At 38.2% G+C, this 27,698-nt stretch overlaps 1 protein-coding gene across 12 annotated transcripts in view; it reads left to right on the top strand.

The window, feature by feature from the left end:
- Nucleotides 1-27,698, top strand: part of HUWE1 (HECT, UBA and WWE domain containing E3 ubiquitin protein ligase 1) — a 153,353-nt gene that overhangs the window by 5,769 nt on the left and 119,886 nt on the right. For 6 of the 12 annotated variants that reach the window (XM_030934822.1, XM_030934825.1, XM_030934816.1 and 3 more), the window contains exon 1: nt 26,359-26,427. In XM_030934822.1, coding sequence (XP_030790682.1) covers nt 26,383-26,427 — 45 coding nt within the window. In that variant the 5' untranslated portion in view covers nt 26,359-26,382. Of the gene's footprint in view, nt 1-241; nt 378-750; nt 889-26,358; nt 26,428-27,698 lie in introns of those variants that run through there. The other 6 variants (XM_030934819.1, XM_030934818.1, XM_030934827.1 and 3 more) reach the window with 2 other exon arrangements.

The raw sequence follows: 27,698 nt of genomic DNA, 5'->3' as shown, positions 1-27,698 counted from the left end.
GAACTTCAGGGTCTGCTTTATTTAATTTGAAGTGCTTTGTAGGTAATAAAATTTCTCCCATTTTCATTGGAGGGCAGGAGATCACTTTCTGTTTTGAGATTTTGCATTGGTGCATTTTACAGTGGGTTAAGCAGTGATCACAAATTTACTAAACCTCAATTTCAGTTTGACCCTTATTGAGCATTAGAATAAATCTGGGAATGATAATCTAGGTGTGACCTAAAAGTTTAATTTATTCTAGGTAGATCTCTGAGAAGAGAGGAAGGAGTGACAATACCAAATAAAAACTTTGTCTAAGGTTCAATGGCAAAGTTCAACCTGAGTTGCCAGGATGTTTATCGTTTGTCTCCCAGTATGGCCAAAAAGCATGTATGAAGGTGAAGAATAATTTTTATATGTACGGTTTTTTTTTTTACAGATAAAATAAAGCAAATATATCCTTAGTGTTAGTTTATATTGAGGGTATAAACTTGTCTAAAAAATAAAGTGACTTCTGTAATTTCATTTGGGTTGAACCTAGTTGTTTGCAGGAATGTTGTCTAAGTGTTAGAAGTATTACAGTTGTTGGTTCTGAATTCTTCAGTTACTTCTCAAAGCAGGCACTAAAAAATGCAAATAGATATGTAAGGACTATTGCTTTAGAAATAATAACTGGCTATGTTTGAACATAATAGAATGGTTAACCCTCCTCACACATACTAATAAATGTGTTGTGTATCTCACTCCTCTCCCCCAACTTATTTTTTGTAGGTCCTCCAGTAGCCTGACCTGAGTGGGTTAGTGATCCAGAGAAACCAGCAGGCCAACTTGGTCAGGAACGTTCGGGAAGCTGTTGGAGCAGTGTGGGGAATTTCCCACCAGGATGAGTATGATTGGCTGTGATTTTAGGTTAGTTTTTGTAAATCTCTGTGGGAAGTATTTGTATTTTACTTCCTGGAATGGAGATAGTAGGGGTGGATGTATTCCCATTCTGTAATTGAGCTACTTTGGTTTCTTCCATTTTCTGGATCTGATGTGGTACTGGTTGCTTCTTTTGTTAAAGTGGAGCTCATTACTGCATTAAAGGGAATTGTTTAAATGAATGATGTCTGTACATGATTTTTTAAATCACCCTAGGCATCATTCAAAAAATAAAATTGCAAGGCATTATGTCTAACCAATTCTTATTAAAGAGTTATGAAAAAATTTCAAACATGCAAAAATTGAATAGTGTAGTAATCCCCCCGCTTACCAATCACCAGCTCTAATACTATCAGCTTGCACATTCTACTTCATCTATACTTCTGGTTTTTTTTAAATTTTTTTAAATTGAGATGGGGTTTCACTGTGTTGCCCAGGCTGGTCACAAGCTCCTGGGCTCAAGCCTTCCTCCCTTCTTGGCCTCCCAAAGTGTTGGGATTACGGGCGTGAGCCACCGTGCCCAGCCTGTTTCATCTATACTTCTAACCACTGCCCCCGTCAATGGATTATTTTGAAATAAATCCCTGTCATACTTATTTGTAAAATACTTGTTTGTATTTCTAAAAGGCAAAGGCTCTTTAAATATAAGATCAAAACTATTATCACAACTGAAAAAATTAACAAATATTTAAAAATATCAAATATAAAATGTTCAGATTTCTCTGATTTTTTTTAAGCTTTGTTTTTTTTCTTTTACAGTTTGAATCAGGATCCTGAGAAAGCACATTTATTGCAAAGCATTGATACAGCCCTTAAATCTATTTTAATCTGCAGATTGCGTCTTTTTTGTTTTTTTTTTCTTCCAATTTGTTTGTTGAAGAAATTGTCCTATATATAGTTTCCCGCCCCCCATATTTGGGGATTACAGCCCAGTAGTGTTGTCTAACCCGTTCTTGCTAAATTAAAGACCCTGGACGACCCATTATAATGGAACAATGGCTGTAATCTCCTGTATCCCAGTTGGAGTTGATAGTGCTGTTCTAGGCACTATCCTAAAATAACTAGTCATGGATTCCTTTTTCTGTGGCAAAGTCTGATTTGATACCTGACTTCAGTTCCATGTCTTGGCCTTGCTTATTGCTCCACATGAAAAGTAGGCCTCCTGGTGGAAGAAGCTAGTGTTTCCTAATGACCTGATTGTGCCTTTGGGGTTTTTCATGCATGGTTTCAATTTCCTTAGGTGATTTAGTTATTTTTATATTACTTTATAATATTGCTTTTTATTCTTTTGATTTTAGTATCTCAGCTGTTCTGACCCATAACTTCTGAGCTATTAAGACCTAATAATGAGTTCGTGGCTGTCACACAGTTCTTGAAATGGCAATACTAAAACAGTTTTTGAGAGCTTCTACTTACATCTTGATTTTCAGCTATTATACACAACCTTAGTTTTCCTACTGTGATTTTTCATTTCCTTTCATCTGAAATTTATGTTTCCTTAGCATAAATTCCTTTAAACTGTTCATTTCTTTCCTTGTGCAGCATTGCCCATTCTGGGATCTACTCTGTGTCCCTTCCATGGCCAAAACCTGAGAATGGAAAATGGACCCATTAGGCTCTAGTCAGCCTTTGACTTAGGCACAAACGGGCAGAGCAAGGCCACACTTGTGCCTGCCTTTAAAATGAGAGTAATTTCAAGGGGCAGGGAGGGTAGAAGTAACAAGTGAAAGTTTTTGAAGTACTTAGATGAAATATGATTGTGAATCAACCAAGTGCTATGGATCATGAATTCAGGCCTTTTCAATTATTTGTTCATTAATGGAGAAATAAATCACTGGTTGAAAATTGATTAAATATGAAGTGATTTCTCGGGAGTTGCGGTAAATTCGTGAATTCAACAAAAATAATTTGAGGCACATTGGATATAGTGATTAGATACTTAGCCCTGAGTTTTCTGTAGTTAGGAAGTTTGGACGAAATCACTTAATCTTAAATTTGTGAAACTAGGATAATTAAATTGTTCATAGAGTTTTTGCACACGGTAGGCATTCTAGTATTTGAGTTTTTCCCACAGTTCTTAGCTGCAGATTTACAATGGAAATGCTGTTGGTGTTTTTTTTTTTTTCTTCTGTTGTGTGTTTTCAACCATGAGTTCAAAGGGTTATTGAAATGCCAAACTTGGTTGCTTTGAAAATACTTGTCCTTCACATTCCATGTTACCTCTTCTGGAGTAAGATTAAGTTGTTGATTGTTGTGTAGTTGTAACCATTTTAGACTGCTTTACAATGATCTCACTATCTATAAGGTTGATATAAGTACTTGGGCTTTTGGTGTTTTGCTGTATTATTGTTTCCTCAATGACTGGTTACTAGATGTTTATATATGTTAATGTCAGGAATAATTCAACTTTTAAGTCGTTTGATGTGTCATAGGTGTTGAGTTGTTAAAACTTGATGTACTTGTTGACCAGCTTGGTCTTCTGGATATAGAAATCCTTATAGGTAGTGAAGAAGTGGCTCTATGAGTAAAACAACTGTAGGTTTTGTTTGGGCTGTTGAGCATTTTCAACTTTTAAGTTCTCTTTAAAAGTTTTTAGTCATTTGGCTTTAAAAATTACAGTTGATGGCATAGAGTGATCCCATAATGTGGTTTTACAGAAAGTTGAAATGTTTTAATTTATTATGAATGTACCATTACGTGAAGATTGGGATTGTAGATCTAATTCAGTCTGGACTGCCGATCGAACTAGATGAATGTTAAAATTCTTCAACTCTTGAGATTCTGATTGTGTAATCTTAGGTATTGAAAGACAGCAGTTTTTCCTTTCAGTAGTCATTAAGTAAATGGTGACTAAAAGTAGGGAGATGAATTATTCTGGAATGACCTTTCACTATAACCATTTAGATTTAAAAGATAGGTGAATCTAAAGATACTGTCATGAATTTATGTACCACCTTTAGCACAACCCAGGTTTTAGGTCCTTGTGATTAGATATCAGAGATAATTGCCCCAGCAGTGCTTGGGTATATTGCATTTGGAGGCTGTTTATGTTTTGGTATGATTTTGGAAAATTACGTTGGATCCATTATTTGCTATGATTATTTCCTTATATGCCTGTCTTATTTTATAGTGAGGCATATTTCTCCTGGTCTTTGCTTTTTTTTCCTTTTTTTTTTTTTCAAACTTCCACTATTCTTTATTACAGCATTCTGACAATTGAGTTCTTATAGGTGGAAAGACCTCCTTTCAGCACAGCGATTAACAACATGAACTCTGGAGCTAGATTCACAGAGTTCAAGTTCTGACTCCCATTTGTTACCAGGTGCACCATGTTGTGCAAATGACTTAACCGCTTTGTGCCACACAGTCCTTCATCTGTAAAATGATGATAGTACTGCCTGCCTTGTAGAGTTCCGAAGAAGTTTAGCTAAATTAATGCATATAAAGTGCTTAGAACAATGGTTCTGAAACTCTAGGGAACATCAGAATCACCTAGAAGGCTTCCTAAGACAGATTGCTGGTCCCCACTCCCAGAGTTTCTGATTCTGTAGATCTAGGAGGGGCCCCAGATTTTGCATTTCTGATAAGTTCCCAGGTGATACTTCTCTATTTCCTGCAAATTGGCAGCTGGATCTAGAGGCTTGATAAATTTCAGGTTCATTCCCTTTGGCAAATACATTGGGGGGGGGTAGGGGGAAGGTGTTCATTCACAACATTGATTATGTTATGATGACTTGAATTTTTTGGATCCATTAATTTGTTGGGGGGGCTACAAAATGGTGACGTTCTAATGCTATCATTTTGTTTTCATCTGTTAGCTGGAATTTTATGTTTTCCTTCATGTTTTATTTGGTTACTCAGCAATATAGTTTATGTAGGAAGAGCAGGATAAATACTCAATTTTTTAAAACATTGCTTTCAAGATGATGAATTGGTTTCCTGTCATCTTCAAAAGGTTACACATATAAGTGTATATATAACTATGCATCCATAGATGTAAACATTTGATGGGTTTCAGTACATTGCAGTTCTGATCCTTAGCGAAGTTCAAATTGTCCCACTTGTGGCTAGTGGGACTCTCTTAAAGTTGGCTCCTGATTCTTACTGACATGCTCTCTAGTTGTCTTTGATAGAGCTTCCTTGCTATCTGATATGTCAAGATGTTTCCAGGCTCATTCTTGTGCATTTCTGCCCCAGACCTGGAATCAGCTAATGGGATTAAGATAAAAGGTGAAGTCAAAAGAAATTCTGTTTTTGTCAAGGGTAGCTTGGAACTTTCTATCAAGCTCCACTTTTCTCTTTCCACTTAACCTCCCTAGCCTGCCTCTTCATTCTTCTCTAACTTTTTATTAGAGTTTAGGTGGAAAGGTTTGAGAAGCCTTGATAATCATGGGACGATCATGGAGCCCAGGCAGTTCCGGATTTGGGACCTGGCCACTTACGAGGTCTGTCAGTTTGGGCAAGTTAACCTGTATCAGTTATGATCTGGGGAAATACCTTATTCATATGGTTATTAGAATTAAAGAGAAAATGTAAGGTGTTAGTACATCGTAGGTGATCGGTAGATGGTGATTTATTTAATCTACTATTTCACTTAACTCCTTCAACACCTCAGAGGTAGACAGTCAGGGTAGTGAAAATAATGTCCGTTTAACAAAATGTGTCTGGACACTTTAGGTCTGTGTGGGATCATCAGTGGTGAGGTGGGATGGGGTTTGTACCTGAGTTTTTTTGGGTCTGAGACTTTGGCCAGTGATAACTTCATGTTCGAAAGAGTAGTTTTTCACTTTGGAACTCCTTAGGAGTCACATTTATACCCTCTGAAGGGTCTTAGCCAGTTCTGTAATATGTATTACATTGGTTACCTTGATCTCTCTCCATCTATACAGGCCCCTCCTATTCAAGGTGTTCAAGGTTCTGTTGTAACCTTAGTAACCTATAATGAGTCTTCCTAATAGTCATCAGTATCACCACTATTAACACACTTCAGCAGCACCATACATGGCAGGTCAGCAAACAGGTAAATCTTATTTTTTTAAACATTACACATAATATCTAAAGTATGTGGCACGTGGTAAGTGCTGCTCAATAAATGGAAGTAATTGTTCAGTTTTTAGCTTAATACATCTTTTTTGTTTTACATAACATTTACTGAATGTTGCTAAGTATAAGGAGTAAGGAACATAAAATGAATGAGACTTGGTCTCTGCCCTTGAGAAACTCACAGTCGAGTTAAGGACTGTGAGATCATGTTTAAAGTTCCTTAGCCTTTTCCTTTGTGTCATCATTTCTTCCCCTGCACTGTCTATGCATGATATAGCCTGTCCATTGTTTCTCACAGCTTTCCTAATTCTGTGTGCCTCCCCAGCCTTTGAGACTGCTGATATGTGAGAAAGCCAGCAATTGTCTTCCATTAATACAGGGTTAATATCAAGAAAAACCTTTGGGCTAATACTGGATTTCAGAGTGGCACGTGCAGTTGACATTACAATACCATTTTATGATCTTTAGATGGGCCTATACACCTGGGCTCCAGCCTCTTTCCTGTTCCTTTAAACTGCTTTCCTTCCATCTTTCCTCCCCTATGCCCTACCCTTAACTTATTTGGTACATAACAATAGAGGCTCCCATACCCAGGTAGTGATCACGTATCTGAAGAGACTACTGTGCTTCATATAAACTAGGATTTGAGTGGGCCTAGGGTATATCACTAAATTTCCATTCTTATCCATAAAACAGTAATCGGAAAGCCTATTTCATAGGTTGCTATGAGCATTAAAGCGAGATGATACATTTTTAAATGCTTATAAAGTATGAAGATAAGGTCATTATAATTTATATAAAATATTTACTAGCTATGTTACTTGGGGCAAATTACCTCATCACTGAGCCAGTTTCCTCATCCTTTGAATGAAGATGGTGATATCTCATTCAGTTAACAAATACTTCTTGAGGACGTTGTCGTTGCAGCTACATCCTGGGAATACAAAGATAAGTGACTGGAGAATGTAGGACAGTGTGGTCTAGGGGAAGGAGACTTGCGAATCACCCAAAGGGATCAGTATGGTAATGTGAGGAATGAACAAAATGTGCTATAGCAGTTTACAGGAAGGCATCAGAATGTCACAGAGTTTTGTTAGGGTTAAGAGAGATAAATGAAAAGTACTTCATGAATTCAAAAATGCTATACAAAGAAGTTAGTTAAATGTATCCCAAATGAATCAATGGTCTCAACCATTATTATTTCTTCACAAGACTTACTCTTTAGATGCATTTATTTCTTTGAGCTAGATTTTATGACCTCCTTAAGGGTGTTACCTGTAGTAGAGTATCCTGAAAGTAATGCTTTTGTCTAAAAGGATTTTTTTTCATCCATTTTATCATTTTCTAGTTTTTAATCACTGAATTAATTCAGGAAAAACTAGAAAATGTGTGCATATTTCCATCACAATGTTTAGTCACTGTTAACATTTTGGTGTATTCACATCTTAATGATAAGGGTAGTATTTAAAATCTAGTAGGAAATTTTAAGGATAGGCATTTCCCAGAATAGGAAACTAAAAACGTCCACTAACAAGAAAGGGTACTGAAACTGATAATCAGAAATGCAAATTGAAATAAGGTTGTTTTTAGTCATTAGATTGGTAAAAAATAATTTGATAATATCAAGTCATCGTGAAAGGTGTAAGGAAGAGTCTGGCCTTATAATATTGCCTACAAGGCCGGGCGCGGTGGCTCAAGCCTGTAATCCCAGCACTTTGGGAGGCCGAGACGGGCGGATCACGAGGTCAGGAGTTTGAGACCATCCTGGCTAACACGGTGAAACCCCGTCTCTACTAAAAAATACAAAAAGCTAGCCGGGCGAGGTGGCAGGCGCCTGTAGTCCCAGCTACTCGGGAGGCTGAGGCAGGAGAATGGTGTAAACCCGGGAGGCGGAGCTTCCAGTGAGCTGAGATCCGGCCACTGCACTCCAGCCCGGGCGACAGAGCAAGACTCCGTCTCAAAAAAAAAAAAAAAAAATATTGCCTACAAGTGGCGTAAATTGATACAGCTATTTTGGAGGTGATTTTGGCAAGTTGCAAGAGAGTACATACTATATGATGCTATTTATGTTTTAAAAAAACCATGGCAAACTGACAAGTTTATTTGGGAGGAGGGATCATGGGGAATTTTACCTTTTTCTGTAATGTGTGCATTTCTACTTCTGAAAAATTTAAAATACACTGAGAAGTACAGAGAATAATAAAACAAAAATCCCTATCCCTACCCCCACTCCAGAATTGATCATTTTTAACATTTATTTTTGCCTTAAATTTTTTTGTGAGGTGTGAAGTAACACAAGTTGAGCGTCCCTAATCCAAAATTCAAAATGCCCCAAAATGAGTGCCAACACGATGCCACAAGTGGAAAATTCTACAGCTAAGTACTTAACACTTTGTTTCATGAGCAGAATTATTAAAAATATTGTATAGGGTACAACGAACATTATTTGGGTGATGGTTACACTAAATGTCCAGACTTCACTACTGCGCAATATATCCGTGTAACAAAACTGCACTTGTGTCACCTACATTTATACAAGAAATTGTGTATAATACCTTCAGGCTGTGTGTATAAGGTGTGTATGGAACATGAATGGATTTCGTGTTTAAACTGGAGTCCCATCCTCAAGATGTCTCATGATGTATAGGCAGATATTCCAGAATCTGAAATCTGAAATCCTGCTGGTCCCAAGCACTGGATAGGAGATACTTAACCTGTATAGGTAAATAGGAGATGCTTTTTTAATACCCAGCATTCCCTTCCCCCCCTACAATCAGTACAATGAATTGCTTGAATTTTTATACTGTGAGAATGGTATGAATTATGAATTTATAAATAAATTACTAAAATCATTTATTAAGAATGCTTTGGGAATAGAACTTTTTTTTGTTTGCTCATTTTCTTGTTAACTCTTGTTTGAAAACACTTTCCTGAATTTGTTTTTAAGTAATCTTCATGAATGTAGAATTATACATGGCTTATTGTTGAAAAATACAGATAAACAGACAAATCTCCGCAAACCCCAAACTCACAGATAAAATACTCTTAACATTTTGGTATGCAGTATCTTCCAAGGCTTTTCTTAACAGCTGTGTAGCCATATTATATATTTTTTCAGAAATACTCTTTTTAAAATGTAATTCATTACCTCCCTTACAGCTTTCAATTTTGTATGAAAAATTTCAAACAAAAATGCTGAAAACATAGCACAATGAACATCTGTGTACCATCAGCTGGATCCAGCAATTAAGTATTTGCCATATTAGATTTACATGTACAGATGTGTGTTTAATTTTTCTGAACATTAGAAGTAAGGATGACACTTTTAAGGATACTGTTTCAGCTGCATGTCTTAAGAATAAGGACATCTTGGCCTGGTGCAGTGGCTCACACCTGTAACCTGAGCACTTTGGGAGGCCAAGGGGGGTGGATCATCTGAGGTCAGGAGTTCAAGACCAGCCTGGCCAACATGGTGAAACCCTGCCTCTACTAAAAATACAAAAATTAGCTGGGTGTGGTGGCACCTATAGTCCCAGCTACTCCGGAGACTGAGGCAGGAGAATGGCGTGAATCCGGGAGGTGGAGCTTCCAGCCTGGGCGACAAAGCAAGACTCCATCTCAAAAAAAAAAACAAGAGTAAGGACATCTACAAAACCACGATACCATTATCATGCCTAGGGAGTTTGTTACTTTTTCTTAATATTGTTTAATATCCAGTTCATATTCACATTTCCTCAGTTGTCCCCAAACTGTCTTTTTTAAACTAGTGTAGAAATGGTATTTTTATATTTGCTCTTCCCACATATTGACCCCTGTTCTATGTCTTTGTCATTATGTATACTTCTGTAGCATTTTTAATGGCTACATTGTATTCTATTATATGCAGAATTTATTTGACCAGTTTACTGTGTTCACACCTTTTGCTGTGTTCATACTTTTCCCTCAGTTGTCCCCAGACTTTTTTCAAGCTGTTTTCTCCAAACTAGTATAGAAATGGTATTGTTAAATTTGCTCTTCCCACGTATTGACCCCGTTCCATGTCTCTGTCATTATGTATACTTCCGTAGCATTTTTAATGGCTACATTGTATTTTATTGTTTGCAGAATTTATTTAATCAGTTTGCTGTGTTCACACTTTTCCAGTCCCAGTTTCTCATGATTTTAAGTAATGCCTCCTAACATATAGGTAATTCAGCATTCAGTAAATAAGTGTCGAATGGAAGAAGGAAGCATAGATACATCCTAATAGATAAATATTTATGAGATCCATATTTAATATTTTTAATTTTTTATTTCCCTAGGTTTTTGGGGAACAGGTGATATTTGGTTACATGAGTAAGTTCCTTAGTGGTGATTTGTGAGATTTTGGTGCACCCGTCACTGGAGCAGTATACACTGAAACCAATTTATAGTATTTTATCCCTCACCCCTTTCCCACCCTTTCCCCCTGAGTCCCCAGAGTCCATTGCATGACACCCATATTTATATCCTTAAGAAATTTCTACAACCGGAATGCAAAAATATAAGGCTTTTGATACTCATTGCTAAATTGGCCTTTAGAAAGGCTAACCTTGGATTTTTCACTGTGATATGTTTAGTATATGATTCATCATGATTTACAATATTATAGCACATCAGGATAAGCCTTGATAAATCAGAAGAGTATAAATCTGGATATAGCCAGTATCATTGTTACAGATGGCTCACTGCGTATTTTTTATGTATGTATGTATATGTGTATATATATATGCCGCCATATTTTTCCAGGGGCTAGTTTGACTTCTCTACCTTGGAGGGCTTTGCAGTTTGTTAACCCAGGTGCCTGCTCCTTAAATTTCTTTAAATATCTTGGTGAGACCAGCCTTAAAAGGAAGTATAGTCTGGAGAGATGCAGTCGTCACTAGAAGATACCCTTTTACCTAGAGAATTTTAGATTTTTGCTTTTAAAAAGTAAAGATAGGCTGCTTTTATGGGTGAATTCAAATCTCTCCCTCTAGCAAACAAATTACCAGCAGCTTTAAAAGGGTAGTCTTCATGTCCAACAGAAAAGCTGGATGATACCCTATATTTCATATTACCCATATCAAACTCCTTATTTTATAGGCCTGGTTGCGGGAGTAATGACATATCCATGGTAACATGGCTGGATAGTGATGAAATTGAGCATCAAACCCAGGTTACCTAGTCCAGTATTGTTTTCACTATGTTTTATCTTTCCTTAAAACTGAACTTTATTTCTAAATATGCCATCTGGTGTCATCTGTGGAAATACAAAGTAAGTGGCCCTCTTCCTATGAGAAAGTTACTCCCCAAATAGGGGAATTTTAGAGTAGAAAGTTAACGTGAGAAAGGCAGAAATCCAAAGAAAGCTCAGTTTCTTTGCCCTTTTGACCGTAGTTATTACTTTCTGACATGAGGTCAACTTGGAGCTCTTTCACGGAACAGTTTGATATGGTCATGTGTTTTCATGCATGTATGGATGCTATAAATCAGTAGATGAGATTGAATTTCCTGTTTGTAAAACTTTCAAATTAAAGGGATGCTTTCTAAGTCCATCTTATTTTCCCTTCCTTTTTTCAACTGTTTTAAACTATAACATGCTTGCTATTTTTAAAAAGATTGAAACAAAATAAATGTTCACACCTTTTAGCATTATAGTTATTACTATGTTAAGTATGTTAAGTATTTGTATACTGTATTAAGCTTTTTATGCTGAAGTAACGATGTGAAGTAGGTGTGTACGTTTATTTTCATCTGAATAGTTAGCCAGTAGCTCCTGTTTTTCTTCCTGGCAAACTCTATTTGATCTTTAAAATTATTCTCAGGTAAAAGAATTATTTGCAGAAGTGTAGTTTTATTTTTTAAAAACCTAGGAATTTGTGGCAAGTAGAAAACTAGCATGGTTACTTTTAGCTGTGTAGTTTTTGAAAATAATTCAGATCATTCATGTTTAATATTTAACATTTGTCTTAGACTGAAGGCAAAGTATTACAGATAGTGCTTTAAGGGATTTTAGTTATTGTACTTCCATTTTACATTATGTTGGAACCCCAGAATGTCATAAGGTCTTAAAGCCAGTTGGTGGCTGAGAACTAGAGTACCTTTGCGTACTTCTCTTTCATTTTCAGTAAGCATCTTTCGTGTAAATAGATATGTTGTAAAGCAGTAGATTGTTCAGAATTGTCTGGTTTATTTAAGAACATTTGAAATAACTATTTGCCAGGCTGTGTGGAGTGCTATTAAATTTACTCAGCCATTTTTTTTTTTCTATATGTTGGGACACCTTTGTTTTTAAAGGCTTTGTTTTACAACTTTCTTATCAGTGAACTAATTTGATCTTCATAACAAACTGTGAAGTTGGAATTCTTTTCAACATCCTGGAAAGAGTTTGCTGCCAGGTTGATAATTGTTATAAATAACTTGCTCTTTTAAACCATGCAAAAGAATCTTTGTCTCTGTTCCTTCCAAATTCACTTGAACCAGATCAAAACAGTTGAGACCCAGTTAAAAATTTTGATTGAGTGGCATGGCCTGCACATTATTTAGTAGACTGTTTACCTTTTGCAGAACTGTATAATTTGAGAATGAGACTGGAGCCTCCCAATCTCATTGTCATCAAAGTAGAGTTTAAGTTGTTGGTTGTCTGCAGTTAGGGCTAAAAGTATGGAGATTAGTATATACTGTATGTTCTCCTTCATATGCAGGTAACGTGTAGAAAGATTGAGAAGGTCAGCTCTTTTGCATTTGATCAGATTTGTATATCTGTATTTCTATCTTATCAATCTGTAGAATACCTAGCATAAGGTTGCTGCCCTTAGATTAATCTGGAGCCAAAAGAGATGGAACAAATAACAATATGGCTTACTCTTTGCTGGGCACAATCCTATGAGATAGACTTGTTTATTTTACAGAGGTGACTGGACTCAGAGATGTATGGCAACTTGTCTAAGATCATACACCTAGTAAATGGAATTTAGGCCCAGGTCTGTCTATTTCCCAGGCCTTTCCATTATGCTGTTGTCTTTTACTTCTTTTTTTTTTTTTTTTTTGAGATAGAGTCTCCCTTTGCCACCCAGGCTGGAATGCAGTGGCGTGATCTCGACTCACTGCAACCTCCGCCTCCCAAGTTCGTGCGATTCTCCTGCCTCAGCCTCCCGAGTAGCTGGGACTACAGGTGTGTGCCACCATGCCCAGCTAATTTTTGTATTTTTAGTAGAGATGGGGTTTCACCATGTTGGCCAGGCTGGTCTTGAACTCCTGATCTCGTGATCCACCCACCTCAGCCTCCCAAAGTGCTAGGATGATAGGGGTGAGCCACCATGCCTGGCAGGCGAGGTTTGATCTTCAGAGATGCTGCTTGTCTGTAAACCCAAGGACGTGAGAGAATTGGAGCTGAATAATGCAAAAGGGGTGGAATTCTGTTTCTTTCGTATCTGGTACCATCTTTATTGTATTTGACAGTAGCCTATCGTGGCTTTGGGAAAAAATACCATATACCTGTGTTTCATAAATGAAAGGGAAAACATTGTCATGGCTAAGCAGACAGTGTCTTAGCTTTCTTTTTTTTTTTTTTTGAGACGGAGTCTCGCTCTGTCGCCCAGGCTGGAGTGCAGTGGCCGGATCTCAGCTCACTGCAAGCTCCGCCTCCCGGGTTTACGCCATTCTCCTGCCTCAGCCTCCCAAGTAGCTGGGACTACAGGCGCCCGCCAACTCGCCCGGCTAGTTTTTTGTATTTTTTAGTAGAGACGGGGTTTCGCCGTGTTAGCTAGGTTGGTCTCGATCTCCTGACCTCGCGATCCACCCGTCTCGGCCTCCCAAAGTGCTGGGATTACAGGCTTGAGCGACCGCGCCCGGCCATCTTAGCTTTCTTTAGGGCATTGGTTCCTAATGTTTTTCAGGTCATGGATCCTTTTAAGAAGCCAGTGAAAGCTGTTGACCATCTTCTGGGAAAAAGACCCATATATGTAAAATTTTCCATAGAATTTCAGGGTTTTTGTGGTGGTCATCCTTCAGTATAGGATGAGGAATTCTAAAGATTCCTCTACACTTGTTTTTCTCTATATGTCATTAAGATGTCTAAATGGCTGTGTTCTTGTATTTCTTAGTACAGGCGTCCCCGACTTAATGATGGTTCAACTTAGGATTTTTTGACTTCACGATGGTGTGAAAGCAAAACACATTTAGTAGAAAGCATACTTGAGTACCCACATAACTATTGTGTTTTCCACTATCAGTACGGTATTCAGTAAGTTACATGAGACATTGAACATTTATTATAAAATGGGCTTTGTGTTAGATGATTTTGTAGGCTCTAATGTAAATGTTGCGAGCATGTTTAAGGTAGGCTAGGCTATGATGTTTGGTAGGTTAGGTAAAGTAAGTGTATTTTTGACTTAGATATTTCCAGTTTACAGTGGGTTTATTGGGATATAATCCCATCATATGTTGAAGAGCAACTGTGTATATTTTTCTAGACTTATTTTTCTACACTGTGGTCAAAGGGGTAAGCTTGGCTAACTGTCACTTTTGCTTAAAGATATACTCTGTATTATGCAAATTTAATAATTTATCTTCTGTGTTGATCTTATAATTGGTTGTGTTTTCAGCCTTTGGGCATGAGGAAGTTGTAATTCTCTTTTTTTTGTGTATTGATTCATTGCCTTTATATTATGATTGCTTCTAATCTACTTTATTTCTGATTTTTTTTTCCTTATTTTCTACATTTCTGTACACCTGGCTATCTGAGTAGTCATCTCAATGCCCTGCATATAGTATGTTTATAATTGTTGAATGGAAAAATGAAGGTTAAATGAATCTAAATTTCTTTTTTCAGTTGAAAAATTCACCAAGAGTTTAATGTGACTTGGATTTTTTTTTTAGTTTTGTTAAGCATTTACTGGATAGTTATTCATTTATTAATCTGCTGTTAATAAATGACAGTTAATATGCTGGTACAGGAATGCAAAGATAAATATGATACGGTCCCACTCTTGCAGAACTCAGTATAGTGGGGAGACTGTCAGGTAGGTAAAGAGGTGTACTGATTGAGGATCAATATGCAGGATATAGTTGGGGCTAAAGCATGTAGGGAGCTGAGGAAAATATTATGTAATATCATAGCACTGTTAAGGGAGGTAAGCAGGGGACCAGGTCCTAGAGGTCTTGGATGCTGGTTTGAATAAGGAGTTTGTACTTGATGTAGGTGGGTTTTGAGTTTTAGGGAGATTGCTCTGGCAACAATGTGGAGGATAGAATGGAGGGATCCAGCAGGAAAAAGTCTCACTTTAAAATAACTTCAATTTATGAGACTTTTCAAAACATATACAAAAATAGAAAAAAGCATAATGAACACACATGTAACTGTCACCCAGCTTGAACAGTTATCAACACAGGGCTGTTGTTTTATTTATACCCCACTCCTCCCCTCTATATTTTTATTAAAGCAAATTCCTAAGTCACAGAATGACAAAGCATATATTTAATAATCTAATGCCATGGCTCTCAAGGCTGGTCTGTGCTGCCAAATCACCTATACAGCTTGAAGAAAAAAAAATCCCCACTTCAGACCTACTGAATTGGATAGCTCTGAAATGCCTGTGTGGTCAGGCATTTTTAGTTTTCAAAATAAGTCTCGGGTGAAGTAAATTATTTTTAAGATAATTTTAAAATAACTTCTGACAAATGAAAATATTTTCCTGAACTCACTGAGTGCTGCCTGTGGCCCTTCTGGGTGAAATTCACCTATTCGATAAGGGCAGGCTTTTCTTTTACATTTTTTTAAAATTTTTTGTAGAGACGGAGGTCTCACTCTGTGGCCCAGGCTGGTCTCCGGAAAATTCCTGGCCTCAAGTGATCCTCCCACCTCAGGCTTCCAAAGTGCTGGGATTACAGGCATGCAGCCAGAAACTGACAATTCTTAAGGTGTGGACTAGGAATATTCCAGAGCACCAATTTAAAATGTGTAGACCAGGAGTCTGTTCCTCTCCTGCTTAATTTGCATAACTTACACTTAGGCATTGCTGTTTTTATTTTTTGTTGAGAATACCAAGAAGGGCTCCTTAGCATGCTGCCATTTCCTCTCTTGGTAAAATTGATAATCTGCAACTTTGGTGAGCCATGTTTGGTTGCCTAGTTCTTCTGATGCCAGTTTCTCTAAGTAATTGGGAGTATCCGGGAAGGATAACTCTCAGATTTGCAGCTTCCCTGGACTGTGAATAGAGGATGTTGCAGGTGATGTGTTCTCAGATACCATTCTCACATCCAAAGTCAGTGTTGGAGGTTTCAGATTCATCTTTCTTAGTATCCCTCCCTGCCCATATTTTCTTTGCTTAAGCATAACTGCAGTGCAGAGAAACACCCAGAGCCAGTGTAAACTCTTAATCTGAAGTATAGTGTTTTCAGATTTTAAACGAGAGACTCCTTCAAGGTATTCCTGCAAATGATTTCCAGATTTGTCTTGGGTGAGTAAAGGCTATTTTTCAGTTGCTTTATTATGACACTTGACTGTCAAACCTAGGTCAGCAGTTCTCAGGGCACTTGAGAGTCATGTTTTATGTGGCTAAGGATAGAGAGACTGGTGTCTAAGAGAGGGGCATAGCAAGGTGGGCTGTGCATATAGACATTATGTGCAATGTAGAGTTGTGAAACAGATTTGGGTTTGATTCCAGGTTTTGCCACTTAGTAGGTATGTGGCCCCTCTCAGTAAACTGGGCACAGTCTTCATCTCCAAGGATTAAAGATAATGCATAATAGGCATAGAGTAAGTGTTAGCTGTTGTTTTTATGATCATAAATGTTTTTCATAGTATTTGTTGAGTGGCTATTAATGTATTAATAGATAATCAGAAACTGGACGGGATGGAAAGCCCTGACAATTATGTGGTGTTCCGTTTAACAAATCATAATCAGTGACACCTATGCCTCTATAATCAAATAGTGAAGACCAGGCTGGGTTTCAAGATGCATCTTACTGCTTGACATGATGAATGGTCAGGGCAGCTCTCACCTGAATTTACTTTCAGAGACTGTAGGAGGCAAAAGGAAATCGTTGCAAGGCAAAAAGTAAAGTATTTTGCTTTGTGATACTTTGGAGTTTGGTTTTCTCTAAGCATTTATTGTGGACGAACTGCCATAATGCTTCCATGATTTATATGGGGATTTTAGGCTCATTTTGATTCATCCCCACTCCCATACTTACGTGCAACATCTCTTACCTGTTAATAATAAACCAAAGTGCCTCCTGTGTGCCAAGCTCCAAACACAAGAAGATGTAGGAAAGAAGCTCCTAGAGTAGGCAGCAGCTAATCTAAGGCATTTGTTTAGATGGTGTTCTTAATTTGGTGCATGTCCTTTGGCTCAGGGGCCAGTGTTTTCTTCTTTAAGGAAAATTTTAGGCCTGGCACCGTGGCTAACGCCTGTAATCTCAGCACTTTGGGAGCCTGAGGCCAGGAGGATTGTTTGAACTCAGGAGTTCGAGACCAGCCTGGACAACATGGCGAAAACCCTGTCTCTACAAGAAACATAAAAATTAACCAGGCGTGGTAGAGTGTTTCTGTGGTCCTAGCTACTCTGGAGGCTGAGGTGAGAGGATTGCTTGAGCCTGGGAGGTTGAGGCTGCAGTGAGCCAAGATTGTGCCGCTGCACTCCAGCCTAGGTGACAGAGCGAGACCCTGTTTCTTTAAAAAACAAATTACAAAAGGAAATCTGATTATAAATGGATCCATGATTTACAGGAAATTTGGAAGGTTCAGAAAAGCATGAAGCATAGATAAAACTGTGTTACCCTGCCACCTAGAGGCAGCCATTAGAGGCCAACTACTAGTAATGTTTATTTCTTCCCTTCCAAGGTTTTTTTACTTTCCCACCCTGTGGCAGACATTTTCTCATTAATAGGGAAGTGATAGGTACAGACTGCAATGTAATCACATATGGAGGGATATCCAGTCAAGATTTGAGGGATTCGGGAGAGGATAGTATACTGTTCAAACCCATGTAAGTGCTTATTAGATTACAGTGAAATAGTGGCTAAATGGTCCCCTACCCCCAGTTTTCAAAGGGATTCTTACGGTTATCCCCTCTTTTCAAGACAATTTGCAGCCACTTGAGAACATAAGCTAGTGTCTTTATTTACCTTTTCCTCTACATTTCAGTGACCCCATAATTCTCTGCTTCCTTTTACAGCCAACATATTTTTTTTTCCCCCGAGACGTAGTTTCGCTCTTGTTGCCCAGACTGGAGTGCAATGGTGCAATCTCGGCTCACTGCAACCTCCGCCTCCTGGGTTTAAGCAATTCTCCTGCCTCAGCCTCTGAAGTAGCAGGGATTCCAGACATGCACCATCACACCTGGCTAATTTTTTTGTATTTAGTAGAGATGGGGTTTCACCATGTTGGTCAAGCTGGTCTTGAACTCATGACCTTGGGTGATCCACCCGCCTTGGCCTCCCAAAGTGCTGGGATTACAGGCGTGAGCCACCGCACCTGGCCCAACATTTTCAAAAGAGGTTTTTACACATGCCATCTATGCTTTCTCACTTTCCATTGATTCCCTGACTCTAGTCTGGCTTCCATTCCCACCATCCCACTGAAACAATTGCTTGTCAGATTGTCTCTATTACCGATTTCAGTGGACATACCTCAGTTTGACATTTGATGCAGTTGATCACTCTTGCCATCTTTCATTTCTCGTGATAGCATAATTGGCTAGTTTTGCTCTTTCCTCACCAGCCTCTACATTGCTGGGTTTTGCTTCTTTCTTTGCCTTTACATTTTTATTATATGGTTTTTTTTTTTTTTTTTTTTTTTTTTGGTAGATACGGGGTTTCATCATGTTGCCCAGGCTGGTCTCTAACTCCAGAGTTCAAGTGATCTGCCCTCAGCTTCCCAAAGTGCTGAGATTATAGGCATGAGCCATTTACCTGGCCCCACTTCTTTGCCTTACCTTTAAATGCTAGAGCAAATAACTCAGTTGTGGGCCTCCTCCTTTCCTTCTTTGTAAGCAATCATCTCCAGACCCATGGCTTCAAGTAATATATGTGTGCTGACAGTCACAGATTTTATTCTTAATGCATACTTCTTTCCTGAACTCCATTCTACAAATATTTGCATACCTATCATGTGGAAGATACTGCGCTAGGTGCTGAGAGCTTAACATCATAGAAAATCAAATCAGTAGTTACAATTGATACTTGTTATGAAGGAAATAAACTGGGTGCTATAATAGAAAAATTACAGTGGGACCAACTTTAGGTAGGTTGTCATGAGAAGCCTCTCTGGGTCTTAGTTTAAATGTCAGTTTCTCAAATGGAACTAGTTGTGGGAAGGGAGGGGTGGCAAGACCATTCCAGCGGCAAACTTAGAGTGTTCCAGGAACTAAATGGAAAGACTAATTACACAGTTGAGGAAACAGAAGCATAGAGAGGTGGATTTGTCCACGGTTATGCAGTAAGTGATATAGCAGGGATTCTAGCCCAGGTTTTCTGAGTCTGTATTCTGATCTAGTGCTTCTCAAACTTTCTTATATGGATCACCTAAGGATCTTGTTAAAATGCAGATTCTGACTCCTCACATCTGGGTGGGGCCTGAAAGTCTACAACTTTTAATAACTCCCAGGTGATGTCAGTGCTGCTGATCCTTGGACCACACTTGATTAGTAAGGCTAGTCTTCCACTACACCCGACTGCTCTTGAGCCAGATTTGGGAACTCCAGGTGTTCTGTGCCCTTAAACTGATTCAGTATTGAAAGTCATTATTTTAAAATATTGTCAACTGGAGGTGATTACTGTAGAATGAGTCACTCTTTGGCTTCCCTCAGGATATTTTAGTTGTATACACTTGTTCTGCAGGTAAACTCTACAAAACCAAGATTGAAACCTCAGGGGTGTAAGGAAAGGTTGGGGGAATAAGGAAGTGAAAAAGATTAGATAAAAGTATTGAAGTAATGGTAATAGATACGGATGGTGATTCATAGTAATTAACTTGTTTTCTTGAAGTTGGCCATCTCTCTAACCTGAGTTTAGGAAGAAATATTTATTATATATAGAGATTGCTTGGTGCCCTGAGTTCTGATTTTGACCCAACAAAGGCAGTAGGCCATTTCTAGGAATTTGTTTCAAACTAACATTTTTGTTGAAGGATTTTTTTTTAAATGTAATAGGGTTTTCACCTGATTAACTTCTAAGCGGTAGAACTCATTCCCCAGTTACTGTTCCTTTCATTAGTGAAATTACAGCATCTCAGCTTCTCATCTTGGGTCCCAGTTTCCTCTCTCGGAGTAATTTTTTCAAACAGATGGGATTCAGCAGTCTAGTAGAATCTGTCACAAATTTATATTCTTATCTACCAGTATTTTGTAGTAATAAAACTGGTTTTAAAAAAAAGGCGAGGCCGGGTGCAGTGGCTCACGCCTGTAATCCCAGCACTTTGGAAGGCCGAGACCGTCCTGGCTAACACAGTGAAACCCCATCTCTACTAAAAATACAAAAAATTAGCCGGGCATGGTGGCAGGTGCCTGTAGTCCCAGCTACATGGGAGGCTGAAGCAGGGGAATGGCGTGAACCCGGGAGGCGGAGCTTGTGGCGCCACTGCACTCCACCCTGGGCGACAGAGCAAGACTCCGTCCCCCACCTCCCCGCCAAAAAGAAAAACGGTAAATAGCATATTATTAAAGCATAGACTTGGTAGTCAGACCTGGATTTAGATCTTGGTGCTAACATTTACTGACCAAGAAAGGTACTTTTTTCCTCTCCTCTTAAGTTTTCTGTCTGTAAATAGAGGCAAAACTTGAGTGGTGACTGTATGAAAGAATATCATGTGAATTCTCTAGGTAGCATGTCTCAAACTGTATTCTTGGGAATACTTCAATTGGATTTTGAGTAGATGCCACTTGAGAAAATGGTTCTGTGCCCTAATAAGCCTCCTTTACCTAAGATGTCTTAGAGCCATTAATAATGTCAATTAGCTATGTGACTGCCCTAGTGGAAGAGAAATTCTGTGTATAACACTTCCCAAATTACAGGATTCTTGTCTCCCTTTATAGAGCAAGACATTCTAACACACTTTGGGAAACTCCAGTCTCAGTATTGTCTGGCTTGTAACGGACACTCAGTAAACGTTCCCCCCTCCCACCGTTGAAACCAGTTTTAGAAATATGAGAACACAACAACTTATAAATTTTTAAAGTTGATGTCTCATGAACGGTGATGTCTTGGTTTTTTAAACTGCAAATGTTTCTTGCAGTAGAATTATAGACACCAAGGTAGGATTGCACTTGTTATGGGGACATTTGTGTGTGTTCATTCATATTGGCTGTGTTATTTTATTGGGTGCATCAAATGCTTACACTTGGGACTTAGAGTCTAGTGCCACTCATGCAAATAACCTGAAATGATTTAGAATTATTATGCCACCAGCATAGTTTCTAGGCATCCAGAGTCTTGTGTTGGCAGCAGAAGCACCCCCAGCTAAGCTGTTTCCGTGGGGGCTCCTTGGCTGTAGTTCCAGGCTCCCTAGCTTCCTTGGTTCCTCTTAGTGTTCTGGATGTAGAGCCCTAGCCTTCTGTCAGTTCTGTGAGCTATCAGATACTCTTCCAGTAAATTACTTGGCTGCATTAATTATCCAGTCTTTCTGTAGTTACAGACACTTGACTAGTATAGTACCCTAGGTCAAAACAGCATTAGTTAGAGCAAGATGCTTATTTGTTTGAAGATTCATCAGTGACTCACCTGCATTATAAAAGTAAAATGGTTGTGATTTACTTATTTCAGTGCATAAGTTACTCTGTGCTCTTGTTTTGGAGGATTTTTTTTTTTTAATAGACTTTATTTTTAGAGTAGTTTTACATTCGCAGCAAAATTGAGCAGAAGGTACAGAAATTTCCCATATACTGCCTGCCTCCACACATGCATAGCCTCCCTTGTTATCAGCATCTCCCACTAGAGTGGTAACACTTGTTACAATTGATTAATCTACATTGATACATCATTATCACTCAAAGGCCATAGTTTACATTAGGGTTTACCCTTGGTGTATACTTCTGGGGTTTAGACACATAATAACATGTGTCCACCATTATAGTATCACACAGAGTAGTTTCACTGGCCAAAAAATCTTCTGTGCTCCACGTCTTCATTCTTCCCTCCCCACTAACCCTCCTCAACCATGGATCTTTTTACTGTCTCTAGTTTTTTCTTTTCCAGAATGTCATGTGATTGGAATCATACAGTATGTAGCCTTTTCGTACTGATTTTTTTCACTTACTAATATGCATTTAGGTTTCCTCCATGTTTGTTCATGGCTTGATAGCTCATTTCTTTTTACTACTGAATAATACTCCATTGTCTGGATGTACCACAGTTTATCCATTCACCTACTAAAGGACATTGTGGTTGCTTCCAAGTTTTGACAATAATGAATAAAGGTACTATAAACATCCATGTGCAGGTTTTTGTGTGGACATAAGTTTTCAACTCCTTTGGGTAAATACCAGGGAGTATTGATTGCTGGGTCATGTGGTAAGAGTAGTTTTGTAAGAAACCACTGAACTGACTTCCAAAGTGACTGTACCATTTTGCATTCCCACCAGCAATGAATCAATGTTCTACTTGCTCCACATCCTCACAAGCATTTGGTGGTGTCAGTGTTCTGGGTTTTGGCCATAGTGATACCTCATCATGGTTTTAATTTGCATTTCCCTGATGCCGTATGATGTGGAGTATCTTTTCATATGCTTATTTGCTATCTGTCTGTCTTGGTGAGGTGTATGTTAAGGTCTTTGGCCCATTTTTAAATCAGCTTGTTTTCTTACTGTTGAGTTTTAAGAGTTTTGTGTATTTTGGGTAACAGTCCTTTGTATGTCCTTTGCAAATATTTTCTCCCAGTCTGACTTGTCCACTTATTCTTTTGACAGTTTCTTTTACAGAGCAGAATATTTTACATCTAGGTCTGTGATCCATTTTGACTTAAGTTTTGTGAAACATGTAATTTTGGTCTAGATTTTTTTTTTTTTTTTTGCATGTATATATCTAGTTGTTCCAGCACCATTTGTTGAAAAGACTATCTTTTGTCCATTATATTGACTTTGCTTCTTTGTCAAAGATCATCAGTTGACTATATTTATGTGGGTCTACTTCTGGGTTCCCTAATTCTGTTCCATTGATCTGTTCATTCTTTTACTGGTACCATACTCTTGCTTACTGTAGCCTTATGATAAGACTTGATTTCGGGTAATGTAGTTCTTCTGATTTTGTTCTTGTCCTTCGATGTTGTGTTGGCTATCCTGGATCTTTTGCCTCTTCATATAAATTTTAGAATCAGTTTGTCAATATTCACATAATAACTTGTTGAAATTTTAATTGGAGTTACATTGAATCTTTAGAGTTGGAAATGACTTAACATTTTGGCAGTACTGAGTCTTCCTATCCATGGATTTGGAATATCTCTCCATTTAATTGTTCTTTGATTTCTTTCATCAGAATTTTATAGTTTTCATTGTATAGATCTTATACATATTCTGTTAGATTTATATCTAAGTGTTTCTTTCTTGTAATGTAAATAATATGTTTTTGATTTCAAATTCTACTTGTTCGTTGCTAGTATATAGGAAAGCGATTGACTTTGTTTTGTTTTTGGTTTTTTTTTTTTTTTGAGACGGAGTCTCGCCCTGTCTTTCAGGCAGGAGTGCAGTGGCGCGATCTCGGCTCACTGCAAGCTCCGCCTCCCGGGCTCATGCCATTCTCCTGCCTCAGCCTCCTGAGTAGCTGGGACTACAGGCTCCCGCCACCTCGCCCGGCTAGTTTTTTTGTATTTTTAGTAGAGACGGGGTTTCACCCTGTTAGCCAGGATCGTCTCTATCTCCTGACCTCGTGATCCGCCCACCTCGGCCTCCCAAAGTGTTGGGATTACAGGCGTGGGCCATCGCACCCAGCCTAGATCTTTGATTTTTTTAAATCAGTGTTCTGTAGTTTTCAGCATATAAGTCTTGTACATATTCTGTAGATTTATATGGAAATACTTCATTGTTTTTTAGTGATTGTGAATTGTATTGCATTAACTTTGGAGTGTACATATCCATTGCTAGTATATAGAAACATGATTGGCTTTTTTAACATTTATCTTGTATTTTATGACTGCTGAGATTGGTTATTAGCTCTGGGAGGGTTGCTCTTTTTTTTTTTTTTTTTTTTTTTTTTGAAGACAGAGTCTCTCTCTTGCCAGGCTGGAGTGCAACGGTGCGATCTCACTGCAAGCTCCGCCTCCCAGGTTCAAGCAATTCTTCTGCCTCAGCCTCCTAAGTAGCTGGGATTACAGGCACGTGCTACCATGCCGGGCTACTTTTTTTGTATTTTTAGTAGAAACGGGGTTTCACCGTGTTAGCCAGGATGGTCTCCATCTCCTGACCTCATGATCCGCCCGCCTCAGCTTCCCAAAGTGCTGGGATTACAGGCATGAGCCACCGCGCCTGGCCTTTTTTTTTTTTTTTTTTTTTTTTTTTTTTAAGATGGAGTCTCGCTTTGTTGCCCAGGCTGGAGTCCAGTGAACCACTGCGCCCATCCTCTGGGAGGCTTTTAAAATAGATTTCTTGGGTTTTCTATGTGGATGATCCTTTGACATCTGCAAAGAGGGGCCATTTTTATTTTTTCCTTTCTGATCTGTGTGCCTGTTATTTATTTTTCTTACTATATTATATTGGCTAGAACTTTCAGCAGTATGTTGAATAAAAGTCATGATAATGGACTTCTTTGCCTTGTTCCTAATCTTAGAGGAAAAGCATCAGTTATTTGAGTTGCATGGTATTGAGGCTGGTTGCTACGTCTTGCAGCAGGGGCAGTTTAATAACCTCCCTGCAAATGACTGAAGCCACAATAGTGTGACAGCCACTTGCGTGAGATGTTTGTGAGAAAAGGGGAGAAAAAAAGCCTTGAGAGTAAGCGTACAAATAGCTCAGCTTATAGTTTCCACCACATGGACAGGATTGTTGCCAGAATCCTGTTGGCTTCATTTGAGATATTTTGAGGTTGTTGGCACCAGGCATTTTGTTCATTTTGTATTGATACTGAGATAACTTTTTAAAAAGTAATCTGGAATTACATACCCTAAGTATCAACCATAGAAAACATTTTTTCTTCTTAAGGAATGGTCTCTACAGAAATGTTTTAGAATGTATTCTGAATTTTTTACAAACTCTTCCTTGAATGCCTGCTGATTGGATGCAGGTCATACAGGCAAATACACGCTGTTTCCGTAGTACTGAGTATATTGGACTAAATGTAGGCAAAAAGCTGCCTGAAATTTATACTGTAATTGGTCAGCTTTATATTATGGCAGCCTTCTTGGGGGAGGGACATTGATTTCTAGTGACTGCTACTGAGTTAAATACATTGTTAATAGCAGAATCTTTTGTGTGTAAAGAGCCTGCAACCCACTTCTACCTCTGCATATGTCTTAGTTGCTAACAGGAGAAACTTACTTCTTGTGCTTTGGAGGACTTGTCTGCCATCAAAGATCTAGGGATCTGATCAGGCTGTTGTCTGCTTTAGAGCCTTCCAAATTACATGGCTTAATAAAATGATTGTTTTCTGTGCTCGGAATATTTCTGTTGGGATTCTTCATTTTTTAATTGAAAAATAGAAGTATTGTTTTGCCTTTGCTCTTATGATACAACTAATACATTTTTATTGGTAGGAACAGTAAAAGGTGCATAGGTAAAACAGTCATACATAATCCTTTCCGTTAACAATGAATTAATATTCTGATGCCTAGCCCTTCTGAGCTGTTTTCAGTAGACATAAGTTTATACCGTATGTTCCGTTTTGTAACCTTTTTATTTCATCATGAACATCTTTGTGTATTATATAGTTGTCTAATATTTTTAACAGTTGTGCGCTATTCCATTTTAAACAAATCATATTTTGGACATTTGGTCTTTTTTTAACCTTGTGATGGAACAGTAGGTCTTCAATCTTTTACTATTACACATGGTCATGCAATATGAATTCTTGTGGTTAAATATTTGTGTACATCTTTATGACTTTCTTTGGATTAATTCCTAGAAATGGAAGCTATCAGGAAACTGCAGGGCTATGGTGAGTTTTTCCATCCTGAGATGTGTTGCAAACATTGTACACTCTTATTTTCAATTAAGAGTTGGAGATGCTTGTAAAAGAAAAAAAATTTTTCATTTTGGCTTGACTTGGTTTCAGTCTTGTACAACATGGGGATGTGGGCCAGTTTGATCTGGAGAGATTCTTTACCTCTCTCTACTCAATAGTCGTGCCTCTGAGATGGCATAGCATCATAACTCCAGTGTTGTTACTTTAAGCATTTTGCATTGCTCTTCATTCTGTATTGTCTATGTCCAAGCTTGTAGAGCTCAAGATTGTAGCTTTAAGTTCTCACTTCTTTGGGGATTTTCTTTTCAGATCGTAAAGCTGAAAATTGAAATCATGAAAGTAGACAGGACTAAACTGAAGAAGACACCTACCGAGGCTGTAAGTATCCAAAAGTTTGCTTTGCTTATTTTTTCTTCATTAAAAAATAAAAAATATTTGTGAACAGTTCATCCATGCTCTTCAAATCTCATCACCCATACAAAAGGCAATAAAACAACAGCTTGTCTAGAAACAGTAAGATTTTCTTTTGAACTTCCCTGGGTTAAAAAAGTGGATAGCCAAGAGACCAGTGGAAAGTGAACACTGATCAGTTAGTTCTTTGTAGCTGTGTGTGCCTGAAGTCCGCTCTCAGGCTGCTGTGCAATTCCTTCCTATGCAGAAAGGAAGTGTGGTGTAATGGAAAGAGCAGATGTGGATTCAGATTTTTAATGTACTTCTGGGATCTTACAATTTTGTTTTTTAGAAAATGAAAGTGGTAACATCTTTCTTACTAGTTTTTTTTGTTAAGGCTAGTGTTTTAGCTGTCTTTATTAGTGATTCTTAATCACACAATTCAGCTTAACTTGTGTATTGGGTGGTCATATCAATTAACCCTTTGTCGACAGTAGAAATCCTGGCTTCAATCTAGTAATATTCCACCAGCTAGCTTGAACTGCTTTCTGAGGTTAAGGAAGTGGTATTGCATTGTGATAGTCCTGTTGACCCTGTGTGCTTAGTTCAAAGAGCACAAGCTTTGGAATTAGACCTAGGTTTGAATCTTACTAGACTTTTGTGGCTGAAAGGTTATTAACTTGCCTAGTTTCCACAGCTACAAAAAATTTTTTCCTTCTTGATGTGAGGCAATTGCTTAGCATAGTATCTGGCACGTAAGTTAGTTCATATTGTAAATACAAGCCACTTGGTTTTCAAAGAATGTAAAAGTACCTGGCAAGTATCACCAAAAGAGAACAATAACATTTTGCTGTATTTTTTCCAGTTTTTTTTTTTTTTTTTTTTTTTTTTTTTTTTTTTTTTTTGAGGCAGGATTTTGCTCTGTCACGCAGGCTGGAGTGCAGTGGCGAGATCACAGCTCACTGCAGCCTTGACCTCCCAGCTCAAGCAATGCTCCCACCTCAGCTTCCTGAGTAGCTGGAACTATAGGTGCATGCCACCATGCCTGGCTAATTTTTTATTTTTTGTAGATACAGGATCTTGCCTTGTTGCCCAGGCTTCTTCCAGTCTTTTAAAAAATTATTACATGTGCACACACAATTACCCTGCCGTTTTCATTTAGCATTGTACTAATGAGTATGAGCAGCACTTTCTTCACATACCTTTGTCAGTATTACAGATTGTCTTTTAAATTTTTGTTAATTTCATAGGTGGGGAAG

Source organism: Rhinopithecus roxellana, chromosome 7, assembly GCF_007565055.1.
Source record: "Rhinopithecus roxellana isolate Shanxi Qingling chromosome 7, ASM756505v1, whole genome shotgun sequence".
In the NCBI taxonomy this organism is placed as follows: domain Eukaryota; kingdom Metazoa; phylum Chordata; class Mammalia; order Primates; family Cercopithecidae; genus Rhinopithecus; species Rhinopithecus roxellana.
Note: the sequence above shows the minus strand (reverse complement) of the source record. Positions and strands in the feature narration are given on the sequence as shown.